This window comes from Raphanus sativus, unplaced genomic scaffold (assembly GCF_000801105.2).
Source record: "Raphanus sativus cultivar WK10039 unplaced genomic scaffold, ASM80110v3 Scaffold1356, whole genome shotgun sequence".
NCBI classification, from domain to species: domain Eukaryota; kingdom Viridiplantae; phylum Streptophyta; class Magnoliopsida; order Brassicales; family Brassicaceae; genus Raphanus; species Raphanus sativus.
This window is the reverse complement of record NW_026616668.1, coordinates 1-22840: the sequence shown is the minus strand read 5'-3', so window position 1 is coordinate 22840 and position 22840 is coordinate 1. Positions and strand designations below refer to the sequence as shown.

The window sequence follows — 22840 nt, the reverse complement described above, 5'->3', positions numbered from 1 at the left end:
ACGCAGTATCCAAGAAGCCGAACTAAGTTCTTTGTGCCTGACATGTCCTATTGCTTTCCACTTCAACTCTGAAGTCTTTATCAGCTTGCCCTCTAAATGGAACAACAAGAATGCCAATCTCAGCATGAGCACTAGTTCTGTGCATATTATCCCAAATCCGAAAACCGACCAAGAACCGAAATTGAAACTGGACCGAAACTTACAAAAATGGAATAGTTCCAATTTCCTTAAATCTGAAAAAACCGAAACTTTACCGGACAAATGTTTAGCATAAATACAATTCATAACCTAAATATACTAGTACTGTATATCTAGTTCTTAAATAACTTTATATTTAAAATATTATTTATAGACCAAAAATTATTCAAAAAACGAAATGCTCGAATATTTTCGGGTTTAATTCAGATTTTAAATTTTTTGTTGGTTTTTAAATACCGGTTCCTAGATGGATGCAAAACACTCCAACCCGAATGAATCTGAAACCCTAAACCCGACCTGAATGTAATGAACACAGAGAAAGGTGGTATGGTATATCTTACGGATTGTTGAGCAACTTTTTGACAGCCACAGGGGTTTTGTTAGCTAGAGTTCCATTGGTAAACAACTCCATAGCCACCATCACCAATGATATTCTCCTTGGAGAAGTGATTAGTCGCGAGCTGAAGGTCACGTAGAGTGAACCAAATGGCCCCAACCAATGTGAGAGCCCTCTGGAAGACCCGAGAGAGGCGAATGAGCTGTTGCTGCTGAAGGAGCAGTAGCAGGAGACAAATGTTGACCTAACCGCGGTCTTTTTCTCTAACGAGCCAGAGTAGTTACCATCACCATTCTCAATGTCTCTCTCGTTGAACTTCTCATCTAGAGTCTGATGAGATGTACCGTTGTTGTTAGACAAAACATGATCAACGCTTATGTCTTTGATTTCTTCTGGAAGGTGAGTGGTTTGCGTTTTGGGAAGCTGTGTGAAGTTAGATCTTCTTGATTTTTTACGGAAGCTGAGCCATACTGAGATGATGAGGATTAGTATGAAAGCCGCAAAGAGAGCAATGACTATGATCTCCCATAGTTGAAGAGCACCGTATCTCTTGGTTAGAGTTTGTTTTAGCTCAGACGCCATTATAGATGGAGATTCTTTTATATATATCTACCTGTAGAACTTGAAATGGATCATTAACGTTATAAAAATGAAATGTGAAAGGAACAATAAATCCATACAGAACCTAACAGATCAGGGGAGAGATATTGTAGCTAATGGTAGTGTATTTAGTAAAATTGAATTAAGAATTTGTAATTGTGATAATAATAAATAAATTAACATAATCTAATCTCATAAAATCAACGTAATCGCAAAATATAATAAACGCAAGAGAATCATAAAAATGAGAAAACAGAGATATAAGAAAACAGAGTATATAAGACACTAAAAACAGAGTATACAGTTCCATAATCAGGTCAAAGTGGTGAATCATCCAAAACTAGTAATCAAAACCGACAGAACCATTCAGAATTCAGGATCAAGATTCATGTGAGCTATAGACTGTTTGAGCATTTAATACTGTAAGAAACTGAAAGTTTGAAATTTTGCACAAAGTTAATAAACTTTTAAGCTTCAAGGCAACCCATAGACAACGATCGAAGCTTTGAAACACTAACAACATCAAAATCATTCAATGTTTGTTATATCAATACCTCTGCTTTTCCAACACGTTTTCTATCTTCTACTTTTTTTTCTTTCTCTTTCCGGTTTGAAAGATGGAAACTGGAGCTCGAGTTAGTGAAGGGATTACATAAAATAAGAGAGAAGAAGAATCAGTGAGATTATCTCCTCCATTTTTAAGAAAATATTTTGAGAGATCTTTGTAGGATTTTCACTTGGTAGGGGGGGGGGACAGAGAAGGATGTTTTAAGCTTTCTTTGATGCTTCTACTTCTTCTCGAATATTTGTCGCTTGTGGGCTCTGTTTGCTTTTATATTTTCGTCTTTTTCCTGTTTAATTAGTTTTTAATATAAATTGCATTTGTTTTGATTTTTCTTACATATTCCAGCAATTGAATTATTCGTTTAATTCTTGTTTTTTCTTCTATTTTTCATAATAACGTGGTCAATTTTATTACATTAACTTTTTTGGGATACCAGAGAATTGATTGAAACTTCAATAAATCTCCAAAGCTTTTACGTTTCCTTAAACAAAAAAAAACGTTTTGAGATCTTAATTATTGACGTTAATTTTTTCTCAGATTTCTCATCTTTTATTTACACTTTGTATTTAAAGTTTGTGTGATGTAATGTATACATTAGTTGTTGAGAAAGAAAACTCGGAGAAATAATCCATCCGTAGGCTGCACTTTCATTTGGAGATTAGTCTGAGTCTCGGTTCGGAATATCCCGGATTAAACCTAAGAAAAATAAAAAATAAAAAACAAATAAAGAGAAATAAGGATATGATGAGGAAGATAGGTGGTGATTGGCGACGATAGTTTTCAGAAGAAAATGTTAACGTTCAATTTATTTAATACTCCCTCCGTTTCATATTATTTGTCGTTCTAAGTCTTTACACACAGATTAAAAAACATTTAATTTATATATTCCAAAATAAAAAATACTATTACCAATACACATCGACCAATATAAAAATAGATAGAGAATATTTTCAATAAATTTTGCATTTGAAAACCGAAAACGACACTTATTTTGAAACAAAACTTTTGCTCTAGAACGACATATAATTTGAACGGAGGGAGTACGTATTTGTGAATGTGTTATAAATTAATTTGACAATTTGGTCAACATTATTAAAATTAGACGTTGCACCTAACTCTTTAAGGTAATAAAAATTGTTCATTATTTTATGAACACCAGCTTTCCGTTTATTCTTCTCCAAAGCATTTCTTTTTGATAAAAAAATATGAAGAAGAAGCTTCTTAAGAGATTAAACAATTTATTTAGTTAAAAAAAAACAATTTGAGATATAGTCTATTAGAAAAAACTAGAAGATCCGTACGTGTCCCAATGTTCTTTTCTTAATTTCGTGTAAACTTTTTATGATTTAATGTAATAAACATATTGCAATAGATAGAAACTAGCAAGAAGGAAAAAATTGGCATTGCAAATGCAATACCAGAACCAATGCCATTATGCTCACCTAATTTCATATAATTGCACGTCGTCTCCATTAGGTTCCACCGTTACATATATGTCCACTACTAAATATTTGATCATACTTACTTTTGACCACGTCTAACAAACAAATGATTTAGGGTTGGATAGAATGTGTTGTTTGTTATGAGTCACAAATTAATCATATCTCTATGGAAGACATGCGAACTTACAAATACAAACAATAGTAAACGTACTTGATAAAAAATTAATGTGAAATGGCATGTAACAAAATGTATATGTACTTAATTTGGCTTCACAAATGAGTTACAAGTTTTTGATAAGAGAAACAATAGTTAAAACTCATTCATACAAGCTTGTGCTAGTATCAAAAAAACATCAAACATTATGATATACATTTGAATTTTATATTAGATATGAGCTTTATGATGTATTGCATATGAAGATTATTAAATGAAAGAACCAATCACACACCGTGAAGATACTAATCCATAATTATAAACTAAGAGATTAAATTACCAATAGATAAATGATTAATTTTTTGAAAAACAGATAAAGCACTAATAATTTGCCTTAGCGTGTGCTTTACAAAAGTCAATCTGAGAAGCATTTGCCTTGATGAGTGGATACAAGATACATTCCTTCATCATCATCATCACTCTCCAGCTGCACATTTTTTGTGGTCAATTTCCTATATAATTAACCAGTTTTTTTTTGGTAAAAATTAAACCAAGTTTTGATCAGAAAAAGAGTTATTTTGAAAGAACAACTTCAACCGGCCAAATCTGGTTTACGTAGGAAAATAAAACACTTTCTAATAATCCTAATCTATTTTACAAATGTATCTGCACGAACATTTCTATTCGTAGGGATGTGGAGCAAACCCGCATTCTCAAGTTTTCATGCATGAGCCGAACTCTGAAACGAAGACCGGCCAATCCACCAAGCTAATAGTCATATGTCATATCTACCAAATCTGAGTAATCCGTTTCAAAACAGATCAAGGGAATTTGGGTAACTCTCATATATGATGCTGTCCAGAGAAATTCTTCTATTTCTACCTATAAAGTTGAGAGGTTTTTGTTGTTATTACGGAGTCCAAAACGTCATTTATTAAAAATGGATGGAGTATTAAAAACCATACGCACGATATGGCTGCACCTTCTCGTTTAAACCACACCACAATGGGGCTGCTGGTATTTTGAATTATTGTATTTTTACACCAAAGAAAAAATATTGTTTTTTTTTCTTTCTAAAGATTTATTCCGAATTATTGTTGGTTTAAGTTAATAAAGAAAAGTAAGATGATTGGTTGTAGAAGTAGAACAATAATTTAGACAATGCGTAAAAAAAACAATTGCATGATTAGTGTCCGCATCCAAAAGCTAACAAACAATATGGGTTTAGTTGGTGTTGTGAAATATTTTATCTGAACATGTTTATTTTTTCTTTTTCTTTTTCTATTTGTTTTATTCGTGGCTCTTTCTCTTTTCTATTAATTTTTAATTTGTTTATCATCTATTTTTATGTCTTTTGTATTGTTGATGTTCAATTATTTTATTATGGTCTTGAAGTTGTTGGGTTACATCAAATCTGACCTACTAGCAAAGTAGCATGTAAGATAGTCCACAATTAATATAATTAGAAATCATGTAGAAACAATGATAAGCGATTCTCTAATTCTACTTTGTCTAAACTACACATGCATTACATCCAAATTCAAGACAACAATATATCGGAAGTTTCTGTCCAAGAAAAATATCAGAAGTTACATAAAATTACATAGTGTGTGATAGTTTGTGGTTTGTGGATATGATTATTAGTTATATATAGCTTGATCCATATAAATACTTTTACCATCAAAACATGACATAACATGTCACTAGTTTATGCTAGTAGTGTCCGATAGTCAGTAACCAGAATTGAAACCCATATAATATACGTCGTTTGACAACTAATAACCATTATTAATAGAAGTCGTTCTGAAAGCTAGAAATGTTACAGATAATTACTTTTCACTACTTAGATAGCTTCTGAAAACGCACTACATATAACTTGTGTTTTTTTTTCCATATACTAACTTATGTTAAGTCATATAGAATATAGATATTCAGAAGTTGTGTATACCCGACAATTGTTTTATATGGCATATTATTATTAACTGATACAAGGTATGTGACATAATTGTAAACTAGATTTTGATCCGCGCTTTGGAAGCGCGGAATATTTTACGATGAAAAATTTCACTAATAACTTAACAAATATTTTGGTAATTTTTACAGAGTGTGTATTTAAAATATTTTTGCATTTAAATCAGTGTTTTAAATTCAACCCGATTGTGATTATACCGGTTAATCCGGAGATCTGACAATTCAATTTAGGTTTTTAAAATATTCATATTAAAAAAAATCAGTAGAACCCGAAAAATAACCGATTGAACTGATGGATGACCGATATGTAATCTAATTGGATTTAAATTGTAATAGTTTCATAATTTGTAATCTTATAATCCAAATTTTAAAGTTCATTATTTTGCAATTTATAAAATTATGACATTTCTACAAAATTCTAAGAGAAAATGATAGATATAAAATAAATAAGATTAATTATTGTATTGTTTGGAAACACTAATTAGTAGTATAAAAACATATTGTTTGGAAACATTGATAATAGTATAAGTATGTTTTGTTTGGAAACATGAATAGAAGTATAAAGAAAGAAACATTAGTGATTTAATGTAGGTTTAACTATAAAGTATAAAGGTGTATTTAATTTAAAAACTTACAAAATAAATGTTAGGCCCAACAGAATGTTTCTGTTTTAATAAGATAGATGTGTATATTCGAAAACACTTGTTACAGTGTCCTTTTTAAAAAATCATACGCAAATTAAAAAATTTATGGTTAGAGATTGGAGCTGGTTGATGGTTAACATAAGGCTACCCAACTAATTGTTGATCGATTTTTAATATGATATATAGAAGATAAATACTCTTTTACCATAACATATCCCATAAAAATGTTGAAAGAAAACGTATTGGGCCTTGATAATGAGAGATCCGTGAATGCAAGATAAAAATATTTAATCAAAACTCTGAGTTTAATGTCAATGGCATTCTGTTGTAAATAATGAGAAGAAATCAGGGTAATTTCCCATTTGTACTTCACTTTTAATAGGATAGATGAATTATAAACATCTCATATTTACAGATAACAAATTAAACTCTTTCTCACACACACTCTCTCGCTGTCTCTGCTACAGATCCTTCTTGTTTGAATCTGTAATTAACAATGTCGGAGAGACCAAGCCGTCACCAGAGAAGACCCTCTAAAAATAAATACTAAAAATTTGGAAAATAGTTTTAAAAATTATTTTCGAATTATAAAAGAAAATTTGGAAAAAAAGATATTCGAAAAAGTATCTCTGAAAAAGAACATTTATAAAAAAAATTGAATTTGAAAACATATAATCTGAAATTATAATAAAATTTTATTTTTTATTTTTTTATATTTTTATTTATATATTTAGAATATAAAAATCTTTTTCCTTCTTAAATAATATATTTTGATTATTTTTTCCTTGTTCAATGACAAAAACATAGAAAATGTTATCAAGCATTGCACCAACACAATCAGCGGGTGTGATACACAAATGGGCTGCTATACGTACAGAGTCGGTGCCCAAAACTTTGTATAACCACGTCTCTTTCCTGTCGTTTTTTTTGTCTTTATCGTGTTTACACTATTCACTATTGTATTTATAGTAAGACGTTTTTATTATTTATTTTAGAGCTAAATGAGATTGTAGATTAGTCATGAATGTCGACTAACAGAAAAAAAATACCTCGAATCTCAGAGTTCCTTTTGAGTTTCATATCCGAAATTGATTACAATCCCATTGAAAATATCAAATATATGAAGCTACCTCAAAGCTACACATGTATGGGGATGTTCGTGATCACCATAGATGTATTTTAATCATCAGTAACTTCTTCAGTTCTTTGTGTGAAATGAAAATGAGTTGATTACAACATCTTATCGCCGACAAGAATTGATTAGTAATCCTGATAATAGAATAAGACCCCTATTTATAAATTGGTTAGTATATCACATTCACTTGGTTATTCTAAATTAAATAATATTAAAACCTCCCAAATCCTCACGTTTAAATACAAAATAATACTATATAATATACATCATTATTGCATACTTCCAGATTTTTTTCTCCACTTGTTTATCAATTAATGGGCCTATAATAGAGCAGAAACAAATTAAGCCCACCAAGCTCAAACCTTCTAACTTTCTTGGCGGGTCGTCTCCACATCCGTGAGATAAAATCGCGACCGTTCGATTCGGATTCAGAAGATTAACCTATTTATCTCCACCGTCCCCCTTTTTAATCATTTTAAAATTGGAAAAAAAATTCAATTTCAAGTTCCAAGCCCTCTTCTCAAACCAAAACATACTGTAGCTCTCACACTTGGTCTACGTTCCCTTCCTTCCATTGATTTAAAATCTTCTCCTCTCTCTCTGTTTCGTTGATTCCCATAGAATCTCTGATCAATACGTCGTCGTTGCGTTCGTCTCCTCTGATCTCCAGGTAAGTAATCAATCTTCTAATCTCCCTCTTTTTATTTCTCGATTAACTACACTCGATCTCGGGTGAGTCTGATCCAATTCGCGATTTCCGTGATCGTGATTTGTGGAATTTAGGTTTTGGATGGCGTATTAGGGTTTGACTGCAAAGATTCTCTGGTTTTGCACTTAGGAGAGGAGGAAGATGGTGATAAACAAGACGCTTGTACTGACTTATATCTACTTACTCATCTACATCATACTCTCTTCTGGTGTCATACTCTACAACAAGGTGTGACTGATTCAAATGCTATTAATAATTTGATTAAATATCTAATTCAAGAATTCGATGTTTGTGTGTTAAAATTGTATTATTTTCTATCATCTGTCTGTCTACATAGGAGTGCCAGTATTGTGATGATGTTAGCATCAGATATCATATAGATATGCAAGTGTTTAAACACATAGCTGTATTGATATCTTTCCTTTTAGCTTTTGTTACACAGTAAAGGCTTACTTCTTCTAAATCATGTTTCTTTTTTTAATTTTGCAGTGGGTATTATCTCCGAAATACTTCAATTTTCCACTTCCTATAACGCTGACGATGATCCATATGGGGTTTTCTGGATTCGTCGCCTTCCTTCTTATTCGCGTCTTCAAGGTATTATTATTATTCTAAACTCCAAACAATATTACTTTCTTTTTAGGTTAGGCTTACTTGCACAGTTGCACTAGAATGTTTTTTCTTTTCTCCCATTTGTGTGGAGTATGCTTATGCAAAACATGTGGTGTTCTCTTTTAAGATATGAACTCTTGAACACCTTTTTGCTTGTGCGGTGATAAGTTTTTGCCTTTGTGTGTTTTAGGTTGTAGCTCCGGTTAAAATGACATTTGAAATGTAAGCCAGCTTTTTCGCTATCTTTTCTTTTCTTTTCCTTCTTTCTCTCGTACGCTAGTTTAACCACCTCTCTGTTTTGTCACACTTTTTTGATGTGTCCAACAGATACGCAACATGTGTGGTACCTATAAGCGCATTCTTTGCATCAAGCCTCTGGTAAGTTCCTGTTCCATACACATTCAACACGATGCTCTTCTTCTTGATGCTCTATCTCATATACTCCGTTGTGCAGGTTTGGCAATACCGCATACTTGCACATTTCTGTTGCCTTCATTCAGATGCTCAAAGCTCTAAGTATGTGAAGACTTCACATTTTGGCTACATTATCTACTTTAGAATATTATTTCCGTTATTAATACATGACTTTGGAATTTCAGTGCCAGTAGCAACATTTATCATGGCAGTTATCTGCGGCACTGACAAACCAAGGTGCGACGTGTTCTCGAACATGTTGCTTGTCAGTGTTGGAGTTGTGATATCTTCTTATGGGGAGATCCATTTCAATATAGTTGGCACCGTCTACCAGGTGACAGGCATATTTGCTGAAGCACTTAGACTGGTGCTAACTCAAGTTCTTCTCCAGAAGAAGGGGTTGACATTAAACCCCATCAACAGCTTATATTACATAGCTCCCTGCAGGTATTCATTCACTCCTAAATCCTAATGGTTCTCAAACAATTATATCTCGAGAATATGATGTTTCATTACCTAATCTGTGGTTCCCGTTAATCTAATTGGATTACATAACATGATTTTTTTCTCATTGTTGATGTCATGACATCATGTACTACTTATTGCTAGATCATAGATGTAAAGTTATACCTCCCCCTACTGCACACATAATCTTCTCCTTGAAACGCTATGCTTTAATCTTGTGCAGTTTTGTTTTTCTGGCCTTCCCTTGGTATGTGTTGGAGAAACCCACGATGGAAGTTTCACAGATCCAGTTCAACTTCTGGATCTTTTTCTCCAACGCTCTATGTGCTCTTGCCTTGAACTTCTCCATATTCTTAGTAATCGGGAGAACAGGTGCAGTAACAATCCGGGTAGCTGGGGTTCTCAAAGACTGGATTCTCATTGCCCTCTCAACAGTCATTTTCCCTGAGTCCACGATCACTGGGCTGAACATCATTGGATACGCAATTGGTAGGTTTCTTCAACTCAACAACAATTTAACTGTTGTAAACATCTGTTTTACTTGTTGACTGTCTGCACAGTATGCATCGTTTAACTATCTGTTCTTGTCATGTGTGTTGACACAGCGCTTTGTGGCGTCGTCATGTACAACTACATAAAAGTGAAGGACGTAAAGGCGTCTCAACCAACTGTTGACAGTCTCCCAGATCGAATCAATAAGGTCAGTCAAACATTCTCCACCTCTAACTCTTTACAGGATTTAGGTTATGAGGCTTGTTTCAGATTCCTTCAAATCCGTAAATAGGTGCACTGAATCTATAAGCTGTGTTAGAGACCTGATAGCCTCCTCCCATAGTAATATACCATCGGCATAAAGGGTTCTAAAGGCAAAATGAATCTCTAGATTTCCAAAATACATGTGGAACCAGTTACCTTTTTTCACTTATACGTGTGTAAATGTTAATAAACTGATGAACACAAGCAATAAGCAGGAGTGGAAGATGGAGAAGAAGTCTTCAGATAAATTCAATCCAGATGTGAGTGGAGAGAGCCCAAGACTAGGAGCCGAGATTAACGACGAGGAAGCTCCTTTGATAACGTCGCGGTTATCTCATATTGGTAGGACGCAGCTCGGAAATCACGCCGCTTAAGATGCTGGTAAAAACATATGATAGAGAGGTTTTGCTTCCCAATTCGTTTTTTTTCTTTCTTTGCTACAATATAAAAGTGTCTTTGAAAGCAAAAGAAAAGGTACAGCAGCAGCATCCGAGACAGTGTCTCAGGTGAAAATGTTGTACTTCTCTTTCAAAATTTGCAACTTTATTAAGAAATAGATAGCTGAGTAATACTAGTATGATCGATGATTAGCTTTATAAAAACGTTAGAAGTCACATATTCGTTTGTAATGAATTGACATTAGAGTTATATATATTCTTGTGGTATTCATTTTTTCCATCATTTCATTTTTGTTGAGAGCTGAGCATTCTCTTTCTAATATATCGAATTGGTTTGGATATGAAAGAACAGTTGTACCTTGTACAACGAATCAAGAGACTTGCAACAGTTAACCTAAAGACTCAAACGTGGTCACGCACGTATTCGTAGTAGTCTTTCATCACGTTCTTATTTTTGACCAGGTTATAGAAACTGAACCACATATGGACTGTTGTATAATGGAAACTCCAGATGTGTCCTTGACATTTTCTACAGCTGTGATGTCACTATTGAGAACGTGAGAGAGAGTATGACATGGTCTGGATTTTATACAAAACAAGTGATTAAAAGTTACTACCAGAAGATGAAAATATACAAAGCCCTCTCCAGTCAAAAACAACAAAGATTCAAATGAACTATCAAACCACACAATCTCTCCTCTCTCTCTCTCATGGAGTGTAAACAAATGAATTAAGCAAAGAAGATCAAATTACCGAACCTCAAGATGCAAATATCCTCAGTCCACGTAAATAAATATACAGACAGAGCTTTCTTTCTTTCTATCTTCGCATGTACTCTGGATTTCTCAAGTAGAGTAGCTTCCTCGATGGCGCTGGAGGAGCTAACCCTGGGATGTCCCTAATGTCTTTGTTATTCGGGTGTACGATCTGTGTAGAGAGTTTTCACACACAGAGAGAAACAGAGTTACTACAACTTTCTAATGAGAGCAACCACAACTATTATTGGAATGAGCAAAGAAAGTACCTTCACTACGATAATGGCTACAACACCACATACAATGAGAAACAGAAACATCATTATGCATTTATCAGTTGCCACCTGAAACAACAGTTAGACATAAGAGATTCAGGGGTTTTGTAGTCAAGCAAGAAGAGATATAAATATATGTCAGAATGAAGTTGTTAAAAAACCTGTCTGCCTATCTCTTTGACTAGCTTGGAAGCCTTCTTGAGAGAGAACTGAATGGTGTCCAATTGGTTAACCACACGCCCCATTTGATCCGTCTGCGATATTATTTACAGACCAAATTGAGTTGAGTCTGTGGCAGCAAAAGATTAAAATAGGGGGGGGGGGATGATATGGAGGATGCTTTTTGCATTATTACCTGTCCCTTTAAGTTAGCTGCAGTTTGAGTTCCAACTTCTATTGTTTGCTCTACAACCTGAATAATAGGAACAAGAATGTTATAGTAACAACGGAACACAATTTTATTATCTGTAAATCTTACCTGTTTTGAGCGCTCAATGGCCTGGTCAGTCTCATCCATTCTGTTCATTCCAGCATCAACAAGCTCCTGGTTTGACATTGCTGTACATAAAAATTACATAAAAGCTCCACGCCAGTTTTCTTATTCCAAAATAATCTTGGTAGCATAGAAATATCAAGCATAGGGACGGACTGACCTGAAGCTACTTGAACATTTTCTTCAGCTGTAGGTGGTTCGCCGCTGGCTCCAGCTCCCATATCAAAAAGCTCAACTTTCTTGTTGCCAAGGGTACTCATATACCTGAAACTCACAGAACAAGTTTAACACATAAACCAATAGAAATCCTGGAGGACAAGACATGTGCTGAACTGATGCAATATGTAACGGACGGGTACGACGTTCAATAATCCAGCTATTAAAAGAGAAATGACAGAAGCACTTACGTTTTTCTTAGTGCAACATAAGAGTTGAGTTCCTTAATCTGTGACATTTCACACAAAAGAAAAAAAAAATTACAAAGCAGACATTAACAAATACATAGAGATAAAAAAAAAGAGCAAAGGAAAGCTATAGATACACACTCAAATATCGGCTAATTGGTTACAAAATGCAACTAACTTGAGATTACGATTGATGAATCATGCAAAGTGGAACACTCTAACAAGTAGCTGAGCTAATATATTCCTAGAGTTTCTCAGAATAAATTACATTATAGATAAGTAATACTAAAAGAAAAGTTTCAAATGAATTGCATAATCAACAGAATGATATGATATGATAGAACTGACCATAGATTGTTTCTCGTCGTTCAATTGCTTATTTACTTCAGGAGGATTTCTAGCTTCCTCGTCCTTGAGTTCACGGTCAAAGTCCTTAACCAACCTGACATGAAAGTAAATGGGGGTACAAAATGAACGAATCATGTCTCATAATTCATTAAAAAAAAAACAAGTAAGCATTACAATTATCAAAAAAAGGACTTACAAACTTACATGACAATGCAAGAAGATGATTCAAGCAAGCAAGCAACAAATACTAAGAGTAAGAAGGGCAAGTGAATACCTTTTACAGTCTCTCATCTTGTCAGTAAGTTCTTCAAGTTGCTTGCTCTGTCTAGTAGAATCCTTGATCTTATCCAACCTCTGGAACCCATTCCTGCAAAACACACATATATAATCAATACCCTAAAAACATATCTTTGTAACCATATAGAGAAATGAGCAAAATTGAATTAAACACACATATAGAGAAAAAAAGAATTACGCGAGGGCTCGGAAATGGTCACGGATTTCTCCATGGATCTGTTCCAGTTCAGGGCTCATCGGGAGATTCGTTGCCATGTCGCCAGGAGATATTACGAAGATCAAATCGGAATTCTCCCCCCACTCAGCCGGCGAACCCTAAAGAGAAAAGCTTCACCACATCCAAGAAAAACCCTACTTTGACAATTAAAAAAAAAACTGAAGTTAATCTCCAAAAAAGGAAATTCAAATTGAAAAAAAAAAAAAAAAGAAAGAATCAGACTTTGGTGAACGAAACAGAGAGCGTTCCAACAACGGCAAGGGAAAGGAGAAGTAAGCTTATGTCAGGTGAAGCCTTCCTTTTTTTTTTTAATTTCAAATAATCACTTTAAAGTTTTTAACTCAATTTATTAAATTGAAAAAGACAGATATTCGGTCGTTAAGACAGCGCATCGCCAACTTTTATTTATTTAGTTTTGGGACCCCCATGTTTACGATATATTTGAATTTGTTTGAATAGTTAGAAAATACACTCTCCGCACCAAATCCTATTGAGGGTAGTCAACTACCATCAAAAACTTATTTTAAAATTCTTTTCGTCACTAACCAACCGACCAATAAAACTAATAAACTTTTTAATTTATATAAAACGGTCAACTTCAAAATACACATTTTGCTTGCAGCTTGCTACATGTTAGGGACGCTTTATCAGCATTAAAGTAAAACACTAATCCTCGTCACTGTAAACATCAACATTCTCTTCACCATCACCATAATGGTAGTAACAATTCTCCTCCTCCACGTCCCGGTCTTCATCTTGCAAAGTCTCCTCCTTCACAAAAGAAACTCAAACATTCATCATCAATATTCACATTAGGCGTTTGGCGTTTTCAAAGTACCTCTTCTTTCTCAGAAGTCACGAGCCAGTCCGGGAGCAACCGATCGAGCAAAACATAGTTAAGACTACTCGGTGGTGGTCCATCATCATCGTCATCATCATCATGCATCCGCCGTTTCAGCTGTTTCTCTCTGAGCCGTAAGTTGTAATGAACGTAAGCCGCATCTCTCCTTGACTTCCTCACGAAACGACTCTGGCTTTCACCGTTGACTTGATCATACACGCTCCACTTAGGCTCACAGCCAACGGAGCAGCACGTGTGGCTCAGTATCCTAACCGCTACTCTCTGTAGTTCCAAACAGCTTATCCCATGCTGTTGCCACCACGCGGCTGGATCAAGCTCTGTTCTTGTCCCAATGGCTAGTTCCGTTCCAAAATCACCTTTAGCTGAAGTATATTCCGGAATCTAAAAACATTCCAACAAACAAACAAATTGGTTTAGTTACAAGTTCTTAAGAACAACTTACAAGAACAACCGGAAAAAAAAAATTTCAATGAAACTTATGTAGATTATACAAAAAAAAAAAAAAGTAAAAAAACAGCTGGGGACACGTGACCATGTATCCGTCCCAGACTGCACCTCCACTTGGAGATTAGTCTGGATATTAAAAAAAATAAACAATGTACAATCTGTTTTACTCGTTACCTGCATCAATGCTGTGATTCTTCTCGCATTATCAGGCTCAAGCCGAACAATACACTCATTAACTCCACGGACAACCTCAGAATGCTGCATTTAACAACCAAAAATATAAGCACCTTGCAGAGAGTTTGTGAATCAAGTTAACAAACGAACAATCAATTAACCCTTACCGCCATAAAATCAGAACGGTATCTGTAAGCAGGGTTGAAGAAATAAGCAGCAACGTAGAGCGGATGATGAAACAACGAGTTCCAGTGGTAATCTATCACACGCCAGAACGGTCCATACTTCCTCGCATCATCCCCGTGAACAGACTTGATCGCCATCTTGGCGCGGCACATGTATCCATAAGCATACGGCAAAGACAGTCTCTCCCCAGCGTGGCCAACCATGCGGATCACCTGCATCACCGGATCAACAGACTTCAAAACGTACTGAACCTTCTTCCAGAACGCGGCGCTGGACACGGTCTTCTCCACCTCTCTCCCCTCTTCTGACTTGGCTGCTGCTGATAGAATCCAGCTGTTGGATTGAAACAGAGCTTTTACATTGGCCTTGTGGTCCATGAGGGTTTGAAGAGTGGCGAAACCCGAGGCGTGGCGGGTGGTTTCGGTTCTGAGAAGATCTGCCCCTTGCGTGAACTCGTTCTTCATGAGGTTGAGAAGCCAGGTCTGGTTGTAGATGAGCCTTGTGATTCTCTGGCTCTTCTCCAAGCACTCGGAGACGTGTTCGAGCTTTGAGATGTCTTCAAGAACGAGTTCAGTTGAGTGCATCGCGCAGGGAGACCAGTAAAGATTCTTCCTCTTCTCTTCGAGTAACTTTCCAGCGCTTCTACACACTCCTGTGTTCTGCGTGATGACCTGAACCACGTTCTCCTCGCCGATGTCTTCGACTAGTTTGTCTAAGTAGTTTAAAAGGCTTAAAGAATCTTCCGCCCCAGTTGCATCGATAGAGGAGTGGAAGTAGACGCCTCGAGGGGACGAGACCAAGAAACTGATCATCGTCTTCCCTTCTGCGTTGATCCAAGCGTCTGCGAGTATAGAACAGCCCGTGACCATCCAAGAAGATCTGTACTCCCTCAAGTGGCCTTTGATAGTAGTTATCTCGTCATGTAAGAGTCTAGCGGAGAACAGCTGGCGAGAGGGGACAACGTACCCTTCTCCGTACATACCAATCAGTTGGACCATGTTCCGAAAGTAGAGAGAGTTGGCTGCTTCTGTTGGAACTCCAACGTGGTGGAAGAACTTGGAGATTGAGGAAGTCACTTCTCTTCTTGAGCAGCCAGTGTATGATGATGTTCTTATCTGCCTGCTTGAAGACGGTGACGTAAACGAGCTACCTTTCACTCTCTTTGGTCTTCTTGCTTCAGAGACAAAGCTTCTTCTTCTTTTGTCTTTACTATACCTTCCATAGAAGTCATGTTCCTCCTCTTCTTCATCATCTTGCTCAGGATCCTGAGAGACCGTTAAAGCGCCGTCATCAGGCACGTTCTGTCTCTTCCCAGCTCGATGCCACTTCATGTTCTCTTTAATCTTGGCATAAACCTCCTCAGGAGCGGCTTTACACGGCGCAACCTCTCCAGGTATCCTCGCCAAGTGCTGTTTAAAACGGTTAATACCTCCGCTGACAATCTTGCCACAGTAATTACACTTGACCTTCTTCTTCCTCTCGTCCTGAGCAACACCGTGTTCCCATCCAGGATCAACGTACCCTGAAGACCGTAGAAGAAGAACACTCCCACCACATTGCTTCTTCCCTTTGCTTCTTCTAGACAAACCGCGCTCTTCCTCCACATCATCATCATCATCATCCTCAAGCTGATGACAAGAAGTTCCATTGTTGTTATCTGGGTGCCTCAGCTTTCTAGCGGAACGACACCGTAGCAGAATCTCCTTCATCCTGAGAGACACTTCCTCAGGAGACTTATCGCAGTAAGTGACTTCTCCAGAGACACGAGCCAAGTGTTGCTTCAGTCTGTATATCCCTCCGCTGACTATCTTCCCACAGTAGTTGCATTTGACCTTCTTCTTACGGTCGTCTAGTGCCACACCGTGCTCCCATCCAGGGTCTACTACTCCCGTTGGTGGTGCCATTTTTCTTATACCATTTGCAACGCTTCAACAAAGACAAGAAAACTTTAAAACATCAAGAAAGCTTTAAACTTTTTTTTTATCAGTTCCACAAACATTTAAAAGTTTCAGACTTGCATAAATAAACAGGGAACATGTTGAGAGCTTCAAAATCGAGCTCTAAGGAAAACAAGAAGATCAAGAAAAGGTACGTGATTAGCCCTTTTTTTAGAGGGGAGAAGATGAGGCGAAGTGGGAACACATTGGAGGCGGGAGAGGTAAGGAGTTTGAGCTACGAATCGACGGAAGTGTTTTTTCGCGGGACGAGTCACGGGGGGCGAGACGGCGCTGCGCTGGGTTGAATTAACTCGACTCGGACGATTTCTAGGGTTTCTGTTCTCGACTGACTCGTTTGGTTTTTTAACATAATTTGCAAAATCAGGACTCGTATGTTGACATTATTACATTTGAGCCGCTATTAATTAAAAAAGTTGAATAATTAACATTCTCTATCTAGGGGTAGATAGAGAACGGATCTCCAGAATTTTAAGGATATCCGTGATCTGATCTAAGCCTGGGCATAATAACCGAAATCCGAACTCGAACCCGGATCCGACCTGAAATAAAAGTATTAGATCGGTTTCGGATCTAGCTAAAACCCCGATCGGATTTTATTTTTTAATACTTCGGATTTTGGGTTCAGTTCGGGTTTTAACCGATATCCGAAGAATAACCCAAACTATCCGAACATATATAGCATACAATATAAAAAAGATGACAAATCCCCAAAAAAGTAAAGAGGACAAGTTTTGAACCCAAGAACTCTGGCTTAACTCTGCCATACCAACCACTAGGTCACATTAACTACTTCGTTCATTTCATTACGTCATTTTATTACAACTCAAACACAATGTATCTTAATTTTAGGTTTTAAATTATGTCCATTACTTCGGTATAATCCGAACCAAACCAAAAAACCTGAAACCGAATGATATATGATTACTTTACGAGTTTTACGATGCAATATAAAATATATCCGAACCCGGAGTGTTATTACATGAACCCGGCCCGTACTAATAAATTTTTAGTATGGGACCTTTTAGCGTAAATCCAAAAGTCCGAAACCCCAAAAAACCCGACCCGAATTCGAACCGATACCCGAACGCCCAGGCCTAATCTGATTCATCCCATAGGAATAATCGATTTTTTATTTGATTATCCGAAAAAATCAACATATTTTACCAGATATTCGATTTCATATGTCGATCTCGTAAACAATAATAGAAAGTTCAACAATGTTAGAAGAAAAGAAAAATTTTAATATAAAATAATAATATTTCATTACAAATTATTTCAAAATACATCTTTTTAAAATTTTAATGACCAGTAACTAATTTAGTAAATAAAATAACTAAAATTATAGACATATAAAATTAAATTATATAATTTTATATATACACATATATATGCATACGTGTATTACGGATCGGATCGGATATATGTTTTTTTAAATGAGTATTTATGATTTGCTTTTTATTGGACGGATATGAATTTTAGTATTTACTTCGATTCGTAAAATTACGGATATATGATTTTTTGGATCGAATCGAAATTTAAATTAATCCCCAAATAGAGGTGAAATCTACGAAAAAACTCTTTACGAGTATTCAAATGGTTCGTTAGCAATGGATCCATACTACGTGTTGAGATAGTGCATAACTGATTTTGTACTCTCTTTTTGGCCATTTAGGGCATCTCCATCCCCACTCTATAATTTACTCCATTTATAAAGTAAACTGAGTAGAAAATTGAGTGATGAACAAAAAATAAAAGCATTACTCTCTGTGATTTATATGAAAATGATTCCATCTTTGACAAGTTCTAGTGTTGCATAAGTGGCAATGGATTGCAAGCAGCTACTGGTTCTTACAGGTATGTCCCTTTAAGCAGGGCATATATTATTGTTTTTAGCATTATCAAATGACTATTGATTCCCAATATGTTAGACTTAGTTTATGGTTAGTGATAGAGCTTGTGATGAATGCTTGTTTTAGTTTAAGAAGAATCTCTGTTTAAGTTTAAGAAGAATCTCTGTTCTTGCTCTGTTTAAGTTTCTTGTGTGATGGTATTGTTAAACGAGTGTAGCATGTTTCTTGTTCTCGTATGGAGTTACCGTAATCAAAACAAGTAAATTTTTTTGTAAAAGAAACTCAAATTAAGAAACTACCATTGTAGCTCAAAAATTAAGTGATTCTTAATTAAGGTTTTTAGCTAAAATTTATTAGTTAAATAGTTATTAAAGTGTACTTAAGAAACCTATAAGGTTTCTAGGGATAATGATGCTCTTACCTCTCAATGGCTCTCATACATGATGTGGGAGTTTTCCCACTTCCATTCATTAACTTAATGCCATAAAGACTTTTTTTTTAATGATTGGCCCAACGGCCCATTTCGTTTTCACATTCTGCGAATAAATATTTGCCCAACATTGGGTTCTGTTCTACAGATGATTCATTCTTTTCTTCCAGTGGTTTTCCGTCATCTTGATGATAAAGATAAAATTGTTCAAAAAAAGAAAAAGATGATAAAGATAGAACAAAAGAAGCAAAAAGAGTGTCTCCAATCTCAGTTTCCATGCCAAAACAATAACATTTTCTTGGATGTGTTATTTCTCCTCAAGTTGTTGGATATGTGTATAATTCACCATGACATATAATCTTGAGAACTCAGTACATGAACAAAAATCTTCTTCCATGAAAATCATCATCATCAAACCAGTAAACAATACAACAAGACAAATTTTAATAGGGTTTGAAATTGTCACTGCATCTGACACACCATTATACAAAAAAGAAAGAAGTAAATCTAAACCCCTAAACTCAAAGTCTCCAGCTTTCACTGTGAACTAAAAAAAACTGAAGAAGCCAAATGATTTTTAGCTGATAATAGCAAAAGAAGTAGTCTTTTTAAAAAAAAAACCCTACGTACCACAGATAAATGCAGAGGATATTGGTGAGAGAATTTGTGAGAATCAACTAACGGTCACTGTTCTTCCTCTTGTTAGGGTTAGGGTTGTTACAATTCATCTTCTTCTCCAAAGCTTTTTGCTTGACAACAAGGTCCTGAAGATACCCCAAAGCTTCCTTAGCTCTCTTCTTGGCCTCTTTAGCTGCCAAGATCTTCTCCTCAGCTTCCTTCTTCAACTCAGCTGCCGCGTTGTTCATCAGAACCGCCGAGATATTAGCCGCCGCGACGAGAGCGTCGGCTGCTGATGATTCTTGGTCAAGAAGGTGAGATTTGGGGAAGAAGGAGAAATTGGGGTCGGAGCAGGGCGGGCAAGTGAAGGGAGAATCGGCCGCGGCGGAGGAAGGGCAACGGAGGTGGGCGATGGAAGGGCAATTGAGGCAGGCGAGGGTCTCTTCCGGAGGAGGAGGGGTGAGGTAGACTTGGAGACAAATTGGGCAGAAGAGGTTACGATGCTCCTTGAGTAAACAGTCGGTGCAGAGTCGCCGGAGTGTGCTGACGGGGAAGGTTATCAAGGCTTCTTCTTGTTCCCCGCAGCCTGCGCATTCACGTGACGGATTCATGGCTGCTTAGTCGGGACAACTCTCTCTCTCTCTCTCTTAACGGTAACCCTAAGGGAGAGAAGCGTTTGTGTTGTCAGAAGAAGTTTCAAGATCTTTGTGATAATAGAGAAGAGATGAGAAACACAAAACTGTATTTTATATAGAGAGGCCTTAAAAATTGGATCTTGATTCTTGTTGACTTAAAAAAACCATTTAAGAAAAAAAAAATAGAAGATGAGGTGTGTAAAGTTCTGTGTCTCTTAATTGCTTATTGCAAACTCTTAAAAGCATCTGAGAGAGAGATTCAATTCCTTTCTGTTCATGTTTTTCAGTTTCATACATCCAAAAACAACTAAGTAACAAAAAAATACAACCTTTCCTCCGTTTCATCGGCTTCTTGTCTTGCACAAACGTTTTTAAAAACAAAAAAAAATGAAAAAGGCCATCATGGCGTTTTTCATCACTCTGCCAACATAAATGGGTCGACTTCTCCTAGATCTGCGACCAACGGTTCTAGTTCTGATGGATCCTCGTCTTCTGGTGCTAAGTAGGTTGGAAATGGAAGCTTTGAGATGTCTGGCTTCTTGTAGAACGCATCTTTAATAAACACAAAGTTTCCTTCTGCTCCAGGAACCTGTAACATCCATAAATCCCAGTCTTTTCACCTTACCAAAGAATACAAGTCGCATAGAACGTTTTGGATTGAGATACTTACTTGTCCTCTCACCCAGATGAGGTTCCTGGCAGGATCAATCTTGTAAACCCAAACGTTCTTTACTGTCCTCTGCTCTGCACCCATCCTCCCAGGCATCTTTCTTCCCTTGAACACCTGCTCACCGTATTAACAAATGTCAGTCTTGTTTATTACTTTGGAGAAAAAACAAAATCAATTTTTGACACATACCTTTCCGGGATCATCTCTTTGACCAGTGGAACCACCTTTTCGATGTGCCTTTGAACAACCATGTGATGCCGGCCCTCCTTTGAACTTCCATCTTTTCATAACTCCCTGCAAAAAAAAATACATCATCAAACAAACACATCTACAACTCTTTACATTCCCTCACTCCATTGCTATCTTTCTACCACATGGTTACATGACTATCTAACTTCCAACACTTGTGTTCTAAGTCAGGCAAAGAAAAGATCAAAGCTTTATAGCAGTTTTGTCTATAGTTTCACCTCAAAACCTTTCCCTCGAGTGACCCCAGTGACATCCCCTCTCTAAACCCAAACACTGTTCCATTACATCACTACATTACCATTCATCTACCACATGGTTACTTCCCTATTCCAACACTTCTCTTCTAAAAGATCAAAGCTTTTAAAATCAGTTTCTCACCTGAAAACCTTTCCCGCGAGTGATCCCAGTGACATCAACATACTGCCCAGGCACAAAATGCCGCACACCGAGCTCAGTACCAACGGGAAGAAGAGCATCTTCCGTCACAGGAAACTCCCTCAACTTCCTCTTCAACGGCACGCCCTGAGCTCTGAAATGACCCAACTCAGGCATCGTCAAATGCTTCGGTTTCTTATGCCCACACCCAACCTAACTTAAACACAAAACACAACACACCATGAGAGACTCTCGCAATCAATCATTCATCAAAGAGAGAATCTTTCCTTTTACCTGTAGCGCAAAGATGCCTTCTTTCTCAACGGTTTTGACCTGAGAGACGATGTTGTCGTCAACCCAGAGGATCGAAACCGGAACCCTAGCTCCCCATTTGTCCCACAGCGCCGTCATCCCGCACTTGACGGCGATGATCCCTGTTCTTTTGGATCTCGGAGACATCTCTCCCGGTTTCGCGTCGATGATCCGAGTCGGATTAGCTTCGGTGGTGTCGGATCCGGTGACGCCAGCGTCGGAGCTGAATCGTCGGAGGAGATAGAAGGTGGATTGGGGGAGAGATTGAGAGGGTGGAGGAGTGGTGGTGGACCGGGTTGATAGAAGATGAGCGAAGCGGGAGATGAGGCCTCGCGATACGGCCGCCATGGTTGCGAATCGAATCGAAGCGAGCTTCGATGGAAGAAGAAGAGGAGGAGATGAAGAAACGGGAACTCGGAGGAGGAGGAGGAGGCTTTTGCGTAGGGTTTTAGAATGACGAGTAGCAGACCCTCTAAACGAAAGAGAGGGTCTGAAATGATGATTTTTATTTATTTAAGTTAGATGTTGGGACGATTGTATTGGAAACGGTTTTTAAACAAGCTGGTTTTTTATAAGGCAGGTAATAAGGCAGCAGACAGAATAGCAAAGGCATCTCTCACTTATGTTTCTAGTGTTCCCAAGTTATATTCTGTTGTGCCATTGTGGCTTAAGTTTCAAGTTAGATCAGATATTGAAGTGTATGGAAACAATCATGGGTAAATGAAAGTATTTGATGAGTAAAAAAAAAAAAAANCAAGCTGGTTTTTTATGACTTTTACGGTGAATTTTCCAGTTCCCCTGAGGGAAAATTCCTTAAAAATACACAAACTGAATTTCTTTTGCTGAAAAAATACACGAACTTTTTTGGCTTCCCAAAAAATACAC

The 22840-nt window shown here is 36.8% G+C and overlaps 6 protein-coding genes across 7 annotated transcripts; 1 reads left to right on the top strand and 5 right to left on the bottom strand.

Moving 5' to 3' along the window:
• Window positions 1–535: 535 nt before the first annotated feature.
• Window positions 536–1902, bottom strand: LOC130504094 (probable receptor-like protein kinase At3g17420). Its single transcript, XM_056998684.1, has 2 exons — window positions 1690–1902; window positions 536–1156 (listed from the first exon to the last, which is right to left on the bottom strand). The coding sequence occupies exon 2, from the start codon at window positions 1115–1117 to the stop codon at window positions 536–538; it is 582 nt and encodes a 193-aa protein (XP_056854664.1). The 5' UTR covers window positions 1118–1156; window positions 1690–1902.
• A 5637-nt stretch (window positions 1903–7539) lies between these two features.
• Window positions 7540–10683, top strand: LOC108811861 (probable sugar phosphate/phosphate translocator At3g17430). The gene is made up of 10 exons (XM_018583968.2): window positions 7540–7716; window positions 7830–7983; window positions 8245–8352; window positions 8558–8589; window positions 8695–8745; window positions 8822–8883; window positions 8967–9228; window positions 9470–9735; window positions 9852–9946; window positions 10218–10683. The coding sequence occupies exons 2-10, from the start codon at window positions 7897–7899 to the stop codon at window positions 10374–10376; spliced, it is 1122 nt and encodes a 373-aa protein (XP_018439470.1). The 5' UTR covers window positions 7540–7716; window positions 7830–7896; the 3' UTR covers window positions 10377–10683.
• A 280-nt stretch (window positions 10684–10963) lies between these two features.
• Window positions 10964–13543, bottom strand: LOC108811864 (novel plant SNARE 13-like). Of its 2 annotated transcripts, none has more exons than XM_056998682.1 (11): window positions 13412–13543; window positions 13151–13323; window positions 12950–13042; window positions 12676–12769; window positions 12331–12368; window positions 12084–12187; window positions 11909–11988; window positions 11786–11842; window positions 11592–11684; window positions 11425–11499; window positions 10964–11327 (listed from the first exon to the last, which is right to left on the bottom strand). In XM_056998682.1, exons 2-11 carry the CDS (start codon window positions 13225–13227, stop codon window positions 11220–11222), a joined length of 819 nt encoding a protein of 272 aa, XP_056854662.1. In that variant the 5' UTR covers window positions 13228–13323; window positions 13412–13543; the 3' UTR covers window positions 10964–11219. The 2 variants fall into 2 exon arrangements, with proteins under 2 accessions (XP_056854662.1, XP_056854663.1); XM_056998683.1 differs by having other exon boundaries at window positions 13151–13326; window positions 13412–13529.
• Window positions 13544–13746: 203 nt separating this feature from the next.
• On the bottom strand, window positions 13747–17152 carry LOC108807688 (uncharacterized). The gene is made up of 5 exons (XM_056998681.1): window positions 16951–17152; window positions 14840–16784; window positions 14673–14756; window positions 14028–14432; window positions 13747–13960 (listed from the first exon to the last, which is right to left on the bottom strand). Exons 2-5 carry the CDS (start codon window positions 16760–16762, stop codon window positions 13856–13858), a joined length of 2517 nt encoding a protein of 838 aa, XP_056854661.1. The 5' UTR covers window positions 16763–16784; window positions 16951–17152; the 3' UTR covers window positions 13747–13855.
• A 2320-nt stretch (window positions 17153–19472) lies between these two features.
• On the bottom strand, window positions 19473–20106 carry LOC130504096 (uncharacterized; the record flags this gene model as incomplete). The annotated part of the gene is given in 1 exon segment (XM_056998686.1): window positions 19473–20106. A coding segment is annotated over 1 exon segment (333 nt), but the record flags the coding sequence as incomplete, so codon positions are not given.
• A 483-nt stretch (window positions 20107–20589) lies between these two features.
• LOC130504095 (50S ribosomal protein L3-2, mitochondrial-like) lies at window positions 20590–22445 on the bottom strand. The gene is made up of 5 exons (XM_056998685.1): window positions 21938–22445; window positions 21647–21856; window positions 21209–21313; window positions 21020–21133; window positions 20590–20938 (listed from the first exon to the last, which is right to left on the bottom strand). Exons 1-5 carry the CDS (start codon window positions 22301–22303, stop codon window positions 20765–20767), a joined length of 969 nt encoding a protein of 322 aa, XP_056854665.1. The 5' UTR covers window positions 22304–22445; the 3' UTR covers window positions 20590–20764.
• Window positions 22446–22840: the final 395 nt, after the last annotated feature.

Excerpts from the sequence above, each read along its gene's own strand:
- LOC130504094 (XM_056998684.1), bottom strand. The coding sequence starts at position 1,117 with ATGGCGTCTGAGCTAAAACAAACTCTAACCAAGAGATACGGTGCTCTT.
- LOC108811861 (XM_018583968.2), top strand. The coding sequence starts at position 7,897 with ATGGTGATAAACAAGACGCTTGTACTGACTTATATCTACTTACTCATC. Across the intron at positions 8,590-8,694 it reads GTTAAAATGACATTTGAAAT|ATACGCAACATGTGTGGTAC; the intron begins GTAAGCCAGCTT and ends TGTGTCCAACAG. Across the intron at positions 9,736-9,851 it reads CATCATTGGATACGCAATTG|CGCTTTGTGGCGTCGTCATG; the intron begins GTAGGTTTCTTC and ends GTGTTGACACAG.
- LOC108811864 (XM_056998682.1), bottom strand. The coding sequence starts at position 13,227 with ATGGCAACGAATCTCCCGATGAGCCCTGAACTGGAACAGATCCATGGA. Across the intron at positions 12,770-12,949 it reads AAGATGAGAGACTGTAAAAG|GTTGGTTAAGGACTTTGACC; the intron begins GTATTCACTTGC and ends CTTTCATGTCAG. Across the intron at positions 11,843-11,908 it reads CCATTGAGCGCTCAAAACAG|GTTGTAGAGCAAACAATAGA; the intron begins GTAAGATTTACA and ends CCTATTATTCAG.
- LOC108807688 (XM_056998681.1), bottom strand. The coding sequence starts at position 16,762 with ATGGCACCACCAACGGGAGTAGTAGACCCTGGATGGGAGCACGGTGTG. Across the intron at positions 14,757-14,839 it reads ACCGTTCTGATTTTATGGCG|CATTCTGAGGTTGTCCGTGG; the intron begins GTAAGGGTTAAT and ends TGTTAAATGCAG. Across the intron at positions 14,433-14,672 it reads GAATCACAGCATTGATGCAG|ATTCCGGAATATACTTCAGC; the intron begins GTAACGAGTAAA and ends GAATGTTTTTAG.
- LOC130504095 (XM_056998685.1), bottom strand. The coding sequence starts at position 22,303 with ATGGCGGCCGTATCGCGAGGCCTCATCTCCCGCTTCGCTCATCTTCTA. Across the intron at positions 21,134-21,208 it reads AAAGAGATGATCCCGGAAAG|GTGTTCAAGGGAAGAAAGAT; the intron begins GTATGTGTCAAA and ends TACGGTGAGCAG. Across the intron at positions 20,939-21,019 it reads TCATCTGGGTGAGAGGACAA|GTTCCTGGAGCAGAAGGAAA; the intron begins GTAAGTATCTCA and ends TGGATGTTACAG.